At 43.5% G+C, this 13,861-nt stretch overlaps 1 protein-coding gene across 6 annotated transcripts in view; it reads left to right on the top strand.

Annotated features, from left to right (window-relative positions):
• The window catches only part of USH2A (usherin), a 374,152-nt gene that overhangs the window by 353,034 nt on the left and 7,257 nt on the right, over window positions 1-13,861 (top strand). For 4 of the 6 annotated variants that reach the window (XM_053974132.1, XM_053974137.1, XM_053974131.1 and 1 more), the window contains 6 exons: window positions 5,278-5,487; window positions 6,661-6,899; window positions 7,477-7,694; window positions 9,611-9,787; window positions 10,767-10,850; window positions 12,342-12,586. In XM_053974132.1, coding sequence (XP_053830107.1) covers window positions 5,278-5,487; window positions 6,661-6,899; window positions 7,477-7,694; window positions 9,611-9,787; window positions 10,767-10,850; window positions 12,342-12,586 — 1,173 coding nt within the window. Of the gene's footprint in view, window positions 1-5,277; window positions 5,488-6,660; window positions 6,900-7,476; window positions 7,695-9,610; window positions 9,788-10,766; window positions 10,851-12,341; window positions 12,587-13,861 lie in introns of those variants that run through there. The other 2 variants (XM_053974134.1, XM_053974133.1) reach the window with 2 other exon arrangements.

The raw sequence follows: 13,861 nt of genomic DNA on the forward strand, positions 1-13,861 counted from the left end.
CCTCGTGAGATCTCTGCAGTAAGGGACAGTTTCACATTCTCCACAGGCTGTTCACTGCCTGAGGGTCCCCTTTGCAGGAGTTGGAATTCAAAACAAAGCTTCCTTGCTACAGATTTGGGGTTTCAGAAGTGTTGCAGCAGATGAATCTGTGTGGTTCAGAGGTGGAAGTCATCTCATGGGCTTCTCCCACTGTCAGCATCTACAGTAACATGATTATTCAGTATCTGTGCCCATGGTGATTTTGGTCCCCTTGTTTCTGCCCTTATGGCAGAAGTTGTTAGCTCTACTAAGCCTGAACAAGCTCACCGTGGTAGGGTGACTCTTCTCAGAACGTCCCATCCTGCTTCTCATAAGTTTTGCCCCTTCTTGCTATGCCAATGAACCTTGAGGTTGTCCTGTGATCATTTTGAGTGAGTGATCACAGGTTTCTTTCAGGAACAGGGATCTGTGAAGGCTCAATTTATGATGGAAAAAGAGAAGCTTAGTTACCTGTAACTGGAATTCTTCAGTTCTCTGAATAGACACTCTCCAAAGAGTTTCCTCCCCTGTCTTCTCTCTCTGGCTCCACTTCAAAGTGCAGTCTGAACCAGGGGTCAGCAGATTGATAAAACATTAATTAGTAACCCTTAGTATCTGATTTCAGAGCCCTCCCCTGGTTCTTTTGGGACAGAGCAGCCATTAACAACAACACATCTTTTGTCAGGGTGCTGAGCCATGTACCATGATGTCAGACTTAATGCTTTTTGAGGCAGAATATTCAGAAAGTAGAGATATAACAAACTTTTCTTGGCTTTCTCCTCTTTGTGTTTTGTCATTTAATACATCCCTAAGATGTGATTGCTTCTTGTTTGCTCCATATTCCCATGAGGTCTTTCACAATTGTAAGAAGGTAATACTGCTGCCTATTAGGGTCTTTATGTTTCTATATTAATGTGATTAAATATTTTTGGTGCTGATTATACCAATTTATAAAGACTGTTTGTGACCCCAAAAAGCTTTTTACAAATGCCTAAATAGTGAAATTTCAGTTTAACCAGGCTAGCCAGGCAACAGCTTCCATCCATGAATACTTAGTGGCAACTTTTGAGAAGCCATGACCTCTGATTTTAAAGACACTGCTTGTTGTGGTTTCTGTTGCCATGCTGCCCCATTTTTTCCTGAAAAAAAAGTGGCTAAACACCAGCATTTCCATCTACAGTCGGTTCTGTGGATTTACTGCCCTGGGTTTCCAAATACTGACCAGGACTTACTTGGACAGCGATTTTCACAGGGAAATATTTTTATAACCATCCATCCTTTTACAGATGGTTGAGCAGAAGCAAAGGGAGTTAAGGGACTCCAGCTTAGGTCAGTGTAAATCTGGAATTCAGATGCTCAGAAGTCCTGTTTAACTGTCACAGCTGTCTCAGAAGCTGGCGTTACAGACTCACAGACACCGAGGGGGTTTCTGCTGGACACATGTCTTGGCAGGGCTGAGTAGCTGGTGTCTGCCTAGAAGACATGCTCAGACCATGTCTGTCTGTCAGGCCCACGCAAACATGGCCATGACCTCGGCCTTTTTTCCAGAGAGTCGGGCATGTGGCAGCGTGGTGTGGACATCAACTCCCCCTTGACCTCTATAGGGAAGCATCCCAAGAACAGAGATGGATCATCCACCTGGGCATTCCCACTCCAGAGGGGCAGCAGGCCAACTGCCTCTGGTAGAGCATGTGACTGAACTTCAATTACCTGACTCTTGAATGAGTCCTTTAACCACTTAGCTGTAGTGTGGAAGGGGATGAGCACAGAGTCACAGAATCAGAGAATCTTCTGAGTTGGAAGGGACCCACAAGGATCACTGAGTCCAACTCCTGTCCCTGCATAGGACACCCCAAGAGTCACACCGTGTGCCTGAGAGCATTGTCCAAATGCTCCCTGAACTCTTTCTGGCTTAGTGTTGTGACCACTTCCCTGGAGAGCCTGTTCCGGTGCCCAGCCACCCTCTGGGTGCAGAACCTTTTCCCGATATCTGACCTAAAGCTCCCCTGACACCACTTTGTTCCCTTGGGTCATGTCACTCATCACCAGAAAGCAGAGATTGGTACCTGCCCCTTCACTACCCCTCATGAGGAAGCTGCAGGCCACGGTTAGGTGTCCCCCAGGCTGCACTGGATTTGGATTGTTCTTACAAGATTATTATTAAAACACCAGGCCACAATAATGATCCCAGACCTGGCAATGGGGTGACAATAAACTGCTGTGTGTGAGGACAGCACCATCAGCTCAGGAAGGGTGCTTGGAAGGGTGCTCAAGTACAAGAGGCTTTGTCATATTTTTCTCATTCAAGGAAGGAGATGAAAGTGCATCAGGAGCCAGGTAAGGAGTATCTGCATGTCACAGTAACCCACCTGCTCACACAAGCAGGACATTCCTTCCTCAGTTGGGCTCTCAATCCATAACTGTGGTGTCTGATACAAGCCAGTGCAATGGGAGGAGGGAAGGCAGCAGTGCTTTTCCAACAACATTGCTGTTGCTTTTCTGGTTTCAGCCCATTCCCAGGCTCAAAGGAACCAGAGACTCATATGCACATAATGTTCCCATTGTTCTGTGCACAATTTTCAGGGCAGGGTGTGTCTTCATCTGTATTTAAGCAATTCAAAGCTGCTGGCATCCAGTAATGAAGTTCTAAATGCAGCTGTGGAAGCGAAGTCAGCACTGGGACAAGAGATAGCCTCCCCACTGTAATGATCCTACTTTCCCTGTGTTCTTCCCAGGGGTGACTCAGCTGCTCTGACAGTAGAAACATTCAGGAATTCCAAGCCTTCTGGTTTGCTCTTTTACTTCCTCCAAAATGCACATCAGTTCTGCACAAAATATAAGACCAAATGAGATAATGGGGAACAGAGTGTCCCAAGGTCAGAGGGACTCATCTCTGCTATAAATCTCCCAGTTCTGTGGCACAAGAAGACCACACACTGCTTGGGATGGGGAAGAAATCCTCACTCTGTTCTGTGACTGTGGCCTTTTCTGGCTCCTGGCCCTTTCCTACTTACAGGATCAGGCTTCTTGGGGAAGTGATCACAGCACCAAGCCTGAAAGAGCTCAAGAAGCATTTGGACAACACTCTTGGGAATGGTCCTGTGCAGGGCCAGGAGTTGGACTCAATGATTCTTGTGGGTCCCTTCCAGCTCAGCTTGTTCTGTGATTCTGTGAATTTAGACTTCTTCCTGAAAGATGAGGTGCAGGCACAGGTGAGGGATTGATGAAGGGAGGAGTCTTCATCCAACCCTTGGTGAAGTGTTTGCTTCCCAAATGAGTTGCATCTCTCTCTCCTCCAAAATTCCTTGGCAATCCCATTCTGAAGCCGAATTCCTGTGCTACACAGGATGGCTCTCTTCCTAACTCATCACCTTCACTTCAGCTGTGAGCAGCTTGCTCAGCAGGTCAGGCCTGACACTGTTATGCTCCATGCTCATTAAGGCCACAGCCTGGATATAACTGGAGCATTTGAGCCCAGGTAAGCACTGAGCTGGTGCCAGTGCCGCAGTCAGAGCTGCTCTTTCCATATATGTTTTATTCTTTCCACAAAGAAATATGACCCTTGAAATGAATGACTGTGGGTAAATCTTTGTAACAGCTGGAACTGAACTGAGATACAGGGTTTGACCTACTGCAGTAAAGTGAACAGAGTTTGACTTTATGAATAGTTCACAACAGAGATGTATTACTGATTCCACTGCAATGAAAGTGCTTTGGCTGAGCTTTTTATTGCAGGGCATCATCTGTACTTAGTATGGTTCTGTACGTAACTGGTGGAATCAGGCAGGATCTTTGGGTTTGTAATTGGCAGAACCACAGCCATCAAAGCCACTTTAGTTGTTTTTATCCGTTTTCCTTCCCCAGGCTCCTTGTAAAGTGTCCTGTGTTCGTGGAAATTATAATCGCAGGCTGGAAGGATTCAGGGTCAATTTTGAAGACCTCTTACTTCTAAATCTCCTGGTTTTTTTCAAGACAGACATAGTCCCACCATTCCCTTCCCCAGGACCAGTGCTCAAAGTACATTGCATAAGAATGTGTTTTACTGTAGTTAGAACTGCTTGACACGAAAGCTTACTAAGGAATACTTATACTAAAAATCGCTCAGACAGTCCTCTTGTATTGCCATTTAGATCTATCATTCTGATTGATCACTATGTGGTTGGCTAATATTGAGTCTAATTTAACCCTGTATGCTCATGCATCCATCTATTCTGTCTATTGTACCTGACATTCTACAAATTACTTACTCATGCAAATGATGACCTAAGGCAACCTTTTATGGTATTCGTGTTTAATTATACAAATGCTTTTTGATAAATAAGATTATACATCCTTCCATATGTTTATTCAGTCCTTGATGAAAGCAAAATTTAATTTTCATGCAGATTTGTTGGAGAGTGTGTTTAATAAGTGCTGAGTTTTATGTAGTCTGCAGATCACTCTGGTTTTGGGTAGCTGACAAAATCAGTAGGCATAGTTCATAGAGACATGTGGGTTTTAATCAGGCCTAATTCAAGCTGCTAATTTTTGAAATCTTGGAACTGAAGTCATTGCCTTTGTGCTCATGCAATAAAGCAAATGTTATTGTGAAAATAAATGAGAGATGCTGAATTAACTATACACTTCAGTGGGCTTTATTTATATTACAAGTTGCTGAAAATATTTCCAAATAACTTATACATTAATATTTTTAGGACAGGGATGTTCCTGTAAAGCTCACTGGTTCTAAAGAGTAACTTGAGTTTGGCTTGTGTGATTCAGTTGAGGTGAATGCAACTTTTAAGTGTCACCCAAGGCCAGGCTGAATTCTTCAGGGCTCCCTGCATACATGAAGAAAATGTGCAGAAGGGAGAAATTGTCAGGACCAGATATGAGTATTTTTGTTCAGATATATTTGAAAACATTGTTCTTGTTGATTGCAGCTCCTCCAGGAGTCCTCTTGGCATGGTGTGATACAGACAATGGTAGAAATTCAGAGTGTGGGGATCAGGTATGAAGATGACACGGGAGCACACACTGCCTGAGACATGACTTTTGCTTCTTTTCCCTAAGTGTAGTAGTGGGAAATATTCCACTTGTCTGTTAAAAAATTACTGGGGCAACACAGGTGCTGACTGGCCATCAAGGGACATTTTCTAGGAGCACCATTGCGCCGTGATTCACCCTGTGCCAGCAGAGCTGCAGTAGCCCCTCTGGCTAAAAGCAGATGTTTTGTAGGCTTGAGTTCTTTGCTGACAGTTTCTTTGTTTTGTGTGGAAGGTGTGGTCAGTAAATTCCGTGGGCCGGACGCCAAGCAGCTGGTCCCGGTGCCAGACAGGCCCTGCTCCTCCCGAGGGCCTGGGAGCTCCCCTCTTCAACACGGTGGCATCCACTGTGGCTGTGGTGAGCATCAGCCCCCCTCTTAAGCCTAACGGGGTGGTCAGTATCTACAGGCTGTTTTCTAATGGTACCAGAGGGACTGATGTGGTGGTGAGTATTGTCAACACTTTTTCTGTACTTCCACTTGTATTTTCTAGCTTTAACAATTTTGTTATTACAAGGTGCTACTGTTGGTCACAGACTGCCTTCCTCTCCTGGCCTCCCGTAGTTAGCTGCTCTGCAATGCACTGTCCTGTCTGTGAGCTTAAGCTGTCTACTGATTTCACATTACCCATTTATTCCTTCCAGTGCACTTGGCTGTGTCTGTGTCTGATTCAGCCAGCTCGTCCCATTGGTGCCTGCATGGCCTTCCATTTCCATTCCCTCACACCTGCCATGCTGCTGGCTCGGCTCTGGCTCTGGCTCTGGCATCAAGAAGTACCAAGTGCTTCCCTTTGCTTGCTTGACTCTCTTCTTCTTATTTTTTGCTGAACTCTGCTGAATCACATGCTGCCAAATGAGAGCAGATGTTGCCCCTTGTTGGTGTTTTCTACATATTTTTATTTCTTTGGCTTCAAAAAAGCTATACCAACAAATGACTACAGCAAAAAGGTGAAGTGGCAGTTCCTGTGAGCAGTTTCAAAGCAGGGCACTGATTCTTTTGCCAGAACTGCCAGGTCTCCCCTTGCTGAGCTAAGGAAAGTTTCCTAACAGGCTTACCCAGCACAACCTCTGTTTGAATGCAGAGCAGCATTATGTTGGCTCTTGACTCAGATGTTCCTACCAGAGAGCACATTCTCCTGTCTGGGAGTGACCTGACCCACCAGACACATTGGTGTCATGCTGCCCAGCACTGTTTCCTGCATCCACATTGAGGAAACTTGTGAGATATGCATGATTATTTGCTAGCACATTTATCATGGAACTATTTTCCACATTAATTTATTTTCTGCTTCAGTACCACTTATCCCAGTCTTCCTTTGATGGCTTTCAGCTTCTCTATTGCTGAGAATGACATTTGCAGTTGACATACGGTGGTCACAGCTCAACTGAAGATGTCCTGAGGCCACTGATGGCGTGGTCTTTTCCTTTGAAGAGTGTCCTTTAACTTCATAATGGGAGAAGAACACAGAGCTCCCATTACACAACAGCTGCATTAGTGTTAGGATTAAGGACATGTAGAATCTTCTGCCCGTCTTCTTCTGGGGTTAATTCACCTCCATAACTCTTATTTAGTACTTGTGGTGCTTGAAGCTGTGACAAGTTCCCTCTTAAATTTTACAGCTGTCAGAAGGGACTGCCACCCAGCAGACAATACATGGGCTAAAACCTTTCACCACGTACTCCATTGGCGTGGAGGCCTGCACCTGTTTCAATTGTTGCAGCAAAGGACCCATGGCTGAGTTCACCACACAGCCGGCTCCGCCCTCAGAGCAGCCTCCACCGCAGATCCGCACCGTGACCTCCAGGAACGCCTCTTTCCAGTGGAGTGCCCCTCAGTCACCCAACGGCATTGTCACCAGGTAGGAGCTGCCACCCTGCTGAACCTGCACACTGTGCCTGGAGGTAGTGCCAGAACAATGTGAGCTGGAATTCCATGGCTGAGGGCACTGAACAGTTGTGGCAGTCATCCTCCTTCCTTGGCATGTTGGTGGTGACATTCCCTGTAGCCTGAACACCTTCTGGGAAGTGTTACAGTTATTGCTTTTCTCCTGAGCAGGATACTGGGGAGGATAAAGGTGGAAAGGATGAGCTGTTGTGAGTGGAGATGATTGTCTAACAGCTGTGGTTGTGTAGTGAAATAGTTGTGAGTTCAGCTGGCAGTAATGAGAGAGCTGCAATCTGGAGTTACTTAGGCAAAAATCCTGACTTGCAGAAGAGGGCAGCAAGGTAGCAGGCATCAACAGTGCGTGTGACTTACTTACCACCACAATTGCCCAGCTATCTGACAATTAGGACCAAAATCTCCAAGAGAAAAACTGGGATCAGGTCTGTTCTCTTCTCCAGTAGCCATATAGACAGCAGTTAGGACAAAATGTGGGATTGGCTTTTATGTTGTGTAGGGCCCTTCATTCATCAAAATCTCAACTTTGTTCTCAGCTACGAGCTCCACGTGTACATGGCATGTCCTCCAAACCTACAGCCAGCAGTGAAGGCTTGCAGTCCTGGCCCAACTGAGGTGAAGTACACAGGGAAAGGACAGAGTGCCAACGTGTCCAACCTGGAGCCTTACACAACTTACAATCTGCGAGTTGTGTCCTACAACTCTGTTGGCAGCAGCGCTTCCGAATGGATCGGATTCACTACAGAAAAGGAGCGTGAGTATGAGAAATGGTTCACTGAGCAGTGATGCTTGTTTCTGAGAGCCAAATTACTTCCTCACCTCTGGGAGAGAGGATGTCCCCAGAAACCTCTTCTTCCCTGTCCCTGCTCACTGCATCTCTGCTGAACATTCATTGAAATTCTGCTCTGGGGCTTAACTGCTCATTCCTTCAAAAATATTTCTTTGCTCATCATCTGATGTCACATCCTCTATCCCGGGAGCCTGGAAACCTTTTATTTTACTGAAAATGGGCAGCAAAGCTGCACAACATAAAATGTTTAAGTATTACCAGAAGGCTGATGTGTAGTAATAAATATACTGCCATAAATAATCCCTTGGCAAAGTGGAGATCTTGAAAGAGACCTGGTGATTGTTTTCAGGAACAATCTTATTGCCCTAGTTCATGCCACACTTCTTCTAGGAGTCATAAAAGTTTTCCTTGGATGCCATCTGGATGACTGGATGCTTGTGAACACTGAAGTAAGAATTTGTTGCTGTCCAACCACTGCAGGCAGTGCTTTAAGGCCTTGTGATGGTATGCATGGAAATTAAACATGCAGGACCTGTGCCTACAGGCAGAATAGATTTTGCCATCAAAACTGAATTTGTAGTAGTCTAACATCAGCTTTTATTAAAAAGATCTATAGTGCTGTAGCCAGAGTCATTCCATAACAGATGAGATGGGCATTTTGTCTCAGTCTGTCAGGTCAGGGCAAAGACGATGTTCAATTTTTATCTCATGTCAGGATTTCAGAATCACCTTTCTAAAAATCCCTTTTGCATCATTTGATAGTTCTGCCAAGTACTTACTCAAAATCTGTGATCTGATACATCCTTAGCTGAAAATTTCAGGTGGAACAGGCCCAGATTTTCTTTAATGTTACCACTGAAAAAAAAAAAACCACCAAAAACAAAGGAAAAAAAATACCACAAAAAGACAACCAACCAAACAAAAGAAAAATCCCTTATGTGCAATGCTGTGTTTTATTAAATTGCAAGTTAAAAGGCTGGAAAATTATCATGAACTTTTAAATGGAGAAAATTCATAAGGAACTGGTGAGACACATAGAAGAAAAGGATTTGAAAACAATTTTTAATCCCCCACCCACTAGGTCTAAAGTCCTCTTCTTTCAGTCTTGCTTTTCTTGCCTTGATGACCTCTTCACACCAGGTTTCCAGAGTCTCTCTGACTGCTTCCTCTTGCCTCGAAGGCTTGCTTTAGTGACAGTGGGCAATTAGCAGCAAAATGCAGCTGGACAGCAGCTTTCTTATGAACAAAACAGCAAATACGGGGCAGATGGCTTAATGGCAACATCACAAGAAAGGACCACCTCAAACTTAAATTAAATCTTTTTGTGAGCAAGCTGTTGAGCCCAACTGATGAACTCTTCCTCCCTGAAGTGAGTTCTGGGTTTCTTTTCTGTCTGTCTGCCATCTGTTCTCACTTTTCTGAAACCCCATGTTTTCATGTATGCGCATGTGTTTAAGATGATCTCAGCAATTTCTTGGGGCTTGCAAAAGAACCCTTTTCATAGCAGTTCCCACAGCCCAGCCTGCTGCAGTCAGGCTTGCACAATCTCCTGTGTCTCCCTGTCCTCTGCCTTAAGCTAAAACTTAATTTGTAGAGTTTTAGTGTCAGTACCACATACACAAAGGGACTGAGTTCAATATTTGTTTTCAGGATATATCTCTGCTTTCTCAGTGCAGAGGCTGGCATGTTACAGCAACTTTTTCTTTCCTTTTCTTTTACATATGGATATGAGAGAGTGGGGGAGTATGTGTGGCAGAGAGCTTGTATCCTAGAGAATCTCTTTCTCTTTGCTGTATAACTCAGTTATCAAATCACTTCTAGCCTATTGTCTAGAAATTTACAGAATTCACAGAATTGAGCTCCTTTTCCTTGTTCTGCAGCACCTCGGTACATGACTCCATTCTCCGTGGCCAGCAATTTATCCATCATCCACATTGACTGGAGCCGCACCTTTGTGCTGAACGGGCGCCTGAAGGAGTACGCGCTGACGGAGAGTGGGCAGCGCATCTACAGCGGCTTCGACACTGAGCTCTACTTGCCAAGGACATCTGACAAAAGTCAGTTTCCTACAGCTTCCTCTCTGGGAGAGTCTGTTGAGCAAAATTAATAGTATTGTATGCTGAACTTTAAAAAAAAATTTCTCCATTGCAATTCCAAGCTAAGACCAAAGGAGCATACAGGCACACCAAAATGTATCTAAGCAAATCCTTGAAAAAAAATCCATAGAGCTAAGCTTTCTCTTAAACATTATACCAGACTGGGTGAGACTGTTTTGATTCACAGTGAGGGTCAATCTTTCCCAAATCCTGGAGCTGTGTTGCAATTCCATCCTTCAGGGCTACAGTCAGGGAAATGCATAGAAATCTTCAGTTTCAGGAAAGACTTGAGCTTGACTTTTTATTTGAATCAAATTAAGTCAGTAGCTCTGAGGTCTTAGCTCAGAAACAGCCATGTTTTGAAATACAGTTTCATTTTATTAATTTGCAATCTTTAAAATAAAAGCATCAACAGGGGAATAAAAAGGAAAAGAAAAAGCAGCAAGAAAAATGTTTTCTGTTTTTATGACATTGGGATTTTGTATGTCAAATAATTTTGTAATTTATTTTTTGTCATACTGATTGCTACAATGGTACTAATACTTTCATTATTTGTTTTTATTCAAATGTTCTTAATATGTTTGTTTTATCCATTAATGAAGTATGAGGGACTTAGGGCAAAGTGATTAAAAAATTGAAAGTTGCCAGTTACATTGGAAGAGGAAGAATTGAATAGTGAAAGAGGGACATAATTTGTAGCAACATCATAGTGATGATTGCTTATGATTTGCCATGGTTTGTAGTTTAGAATTTCAATACCAATGTGTAAAGAATTGTGAAGCTCTGGTGTGGGACTCAGGTGAGCTATGATGGGTTATGTGCTATTCCTGCCTTGGTTTTTTAGACCTGGCTGTTTGTTGGTAAATAATGGTGAAAAAGCAGCACCTAAAGAATTTTTGTTTCTGCTGCTGACAGTATTTTCTAATTTTTTTTTGCTCAGCCTTTTTGTTTCAAGTGACCTGCATCACTGATGAAGGGAGTGCCATGACACCAGTCATCAAGTACAACGCTGGAGAGGGAGTTGGTAAATACATGATGAAATTACCTAGCACCTGCTCATTTGATGTGTTTGTGCTTGAAATTTGGTATTAGTGCATGCCAGGCAGGATGGCATTTCACTGCAGGAGCTTCCTTAGTGCCTTGTTTATGAGGTAGGTAGGTAGGTAGGTAGGTAGGTAGGTAGGTAGGTAGGTAGGTAATGTGCTTTCTTTGCCATGTATGGATTTCTGTTCTTTACATCACAGAATTATTGAGTCCTTTAGGATGGAAAAGACCTTTAAGATCATTGAGTCCAACCATCATAGAATCGTGAAATGGTTGTGTTGGAATGGACTTTAAAGATCATCTACTTCCAAACCCCTGCCATGCAGGACAACTTCCATTAGACCAGGTTACTCAAAGCCCCATTCTGCCTGGCACTGGACACTTCTAGGGGTTGGATAATTCTCATGATTAGCCTCAGATCCTCTCCTCAGATATATAATATTTTTTCTTTTATTTTTATCTAAGTATATTGCTCCAAAATGTTGTGCTTTTTGCTGCTAAGTTTCTTGTTTGAACTGTTTCTAACTGAATTAATGAACTGGTTTAATTAAGTTTTTTTTTGTGTAACATCTTGTTCAGCCTTTTAAAATAGATCTGCCTTATATTTGCAATTAATCTTTACTCTGCATTTCCCTTATATCCCTTTTCATGCTTTCACTCCATTATCCTGCAGAATTTCAGGCAAGGCTGCCTTAAAGGCATTATAAAATGTTTCCAGTTGCTCTACATCCACCACCTTCCACACTCTGCCCCTTTGTTCTTATGATTGCTGCTTTTACCCAGAGTCTATTGAACACTTGAATGGTACCATGGGCAACTTGCAGAGGAGGCTTGCAAGCAAAGGTGTTGAAAATTCCTTGGCCAAGAGTTTGGTTATACATGTAGGATTCCAAATAACTAGGAAATACTGTCACTGAAATTTCTTACACTTTTGTTGTGTATAAGCAAAACCAACCAAGTGACTGGTTTGTTTTCTAGTAGGTGGGGGAAAGGAATAGCAAAATGTTTCATCTTGCTTGCTTTTGTATTAATGTATTAAAGCTTTCCTCCCTCTCTTTTGTTAACTGCACAGGCCTGTAACTACAGTTGTTCTGGAGAGAATGCCCTCTGTCTGTACCGCTCTGAAATTACTGTAGTAATTTCCACTCTTCAAGGTTACTTGGAGAATCCTTTTTTGCTCACATTCCACCACCACAACCTCCTTTCGGAAGAGCTGCTGATGCAGTGGTGATTTCCAGCCTAAGCAGCAATGCCAGAGCTTTAAGCAGGGTCTCTTGAGGGTAGTAAGTTTTTTATTGCAGCCCACTAGCATATTGAACCATTATACCACCTTGAACATAAGTGCAAATAAGCACATGACGACAAAATTACTTAAATTTCTGCCTAATTTATTAGCGAGGAAAGGGATGGCATATTGTTAAATGCTTCTTGAAATAACTGTCCCTTTCTCCCCTAATCCCTCTTTTTACAGGTCTGATCTTGACAACACCTGGAGAGAAGGACAAAGCAGAGTCCAAACGTGCAAAATTCTACAACGAGTTGTGGTTTGCAGTGCTGATGGTAGTTCTAGGTTTGATCCTCTTGGCTATTCTTCTCTCCTTAATTCTTCAGAGGAAGGTCCACAAGCAACCCTATGCACGAGACAGGCCTCCTTTAGTTCCACTCCAGAAAAGAACATCACCAATGAGTGTGTATTCATCAGGTGAAACCCATCCGGTATGTTTGGAAAAATGCAAGCAGTGTCTTATCTATGATACCTGCCATGTCAAACGTATGTCAAACACAGACTTTTTCTTCCTACTTCCAACACTTTGTTGCACGCTTGGTTACCAAATGGAGGCTGTTTAGTGTAGGGAAAGGACTGTCTGGTCCCATATGGGCCATATCTGTGTGGGCACACAGAGTAAGGTTACAAGAGTTTAGTCCAGACAGAGCCCTGAGACACCTGATCTGCAGGCCCTGAAATGCTTCTGATGCCTAAGACAAACTTTGGATCTGGAAACTTTGGAGTCACAAAAAATGCAAAGCCACTGCTGTCACCTCATGTTAGCTGACATCTGCAATAGAGCTGAGAAGTCTTTGGCATGCTGTGAGAAGATATATGATAAAATGTGCTTTTCAGAAGAACCTTTCAGGTGTTCCCAGCTGCCTGCTGTGGATGGCTAACCAGGATCAATCTGACAGTCTTTGTCAGGTATCCAGGAGGTATGCCTGCAAAGAACAAGGCTTAAGGAGAGGCTTTATTTCTTGCCAATATCCATCTACCACCCAGCTGGACTGCTCTAGGACAAGCTGCATGCCAGGAACGTTTGGAGTAGAGTGAGAGTAATCAGGCAAAAAGCTAGGGAACTTCACAAAATGCACATGTGCATTTGTGCACATGGACCCACAGTGGGACCATCAGAGCAGTGGGAGGAGGGCTGCTGGGAAGTGATAAAGAGGAAGGCTTTTTAGCCTGAGAAGTTATAACTCTGAAAAAGAATGCATAAAAAACATGTTCCATCATGTAGCAGAGTAGTAGTGCTATCCTACCCCTTGAAAAAGCAAAACAAAAGGAATATGGCAGTTGTTATGGAATTGAGAATGGGAGCAGCCATGCCTTCCATTTTCATGCTTCTTCCAGGCACAGGCTGTGAGATGATTCCTCTTGTCACTTCCCAGCTTCTTTTTCCTGTGAGCGCCATCAAGCAGCATAGTGACTCCTGCATCCTTCACGCATTCTGTTCCTTCTTGTCTCAGTGCCAAGACACTGCATCTGTGCCTCAACCAAGAAGCTCTTGGAAACAATGGGATTTCCAGTGTGCCCCTTCTCCTGGCAAAGGCTAAGAGCATAAGAAACTTTTTTTTTTAGTCTCATGGTTTTGATTCCTTTTCCTCTACAGTCTGTCATCTTGTGTTATTCCTCTTGACTTTAAAATGTCTTTGCTGTTGGCATGCCTGCACAATTCCTTTTCATGTTCCTGCTCTTTCTTTTATTTTCTCATTTTTTAA

Source organism: Vidua macroura, chromosome 3 (assembly GCF_024509145.1).
Source record: "Vidua macroura isolate BioBank_ID:100142 chromosome 3, ASM2450914v1, whole genome shotgun sequence".
Taxonomy (NCBI): domain Eukaryota; kingdom Metazoa; phylum Chordata; class Aves; order Passeriformes; family Viduidae; genus Vidua; species Vidua macroura.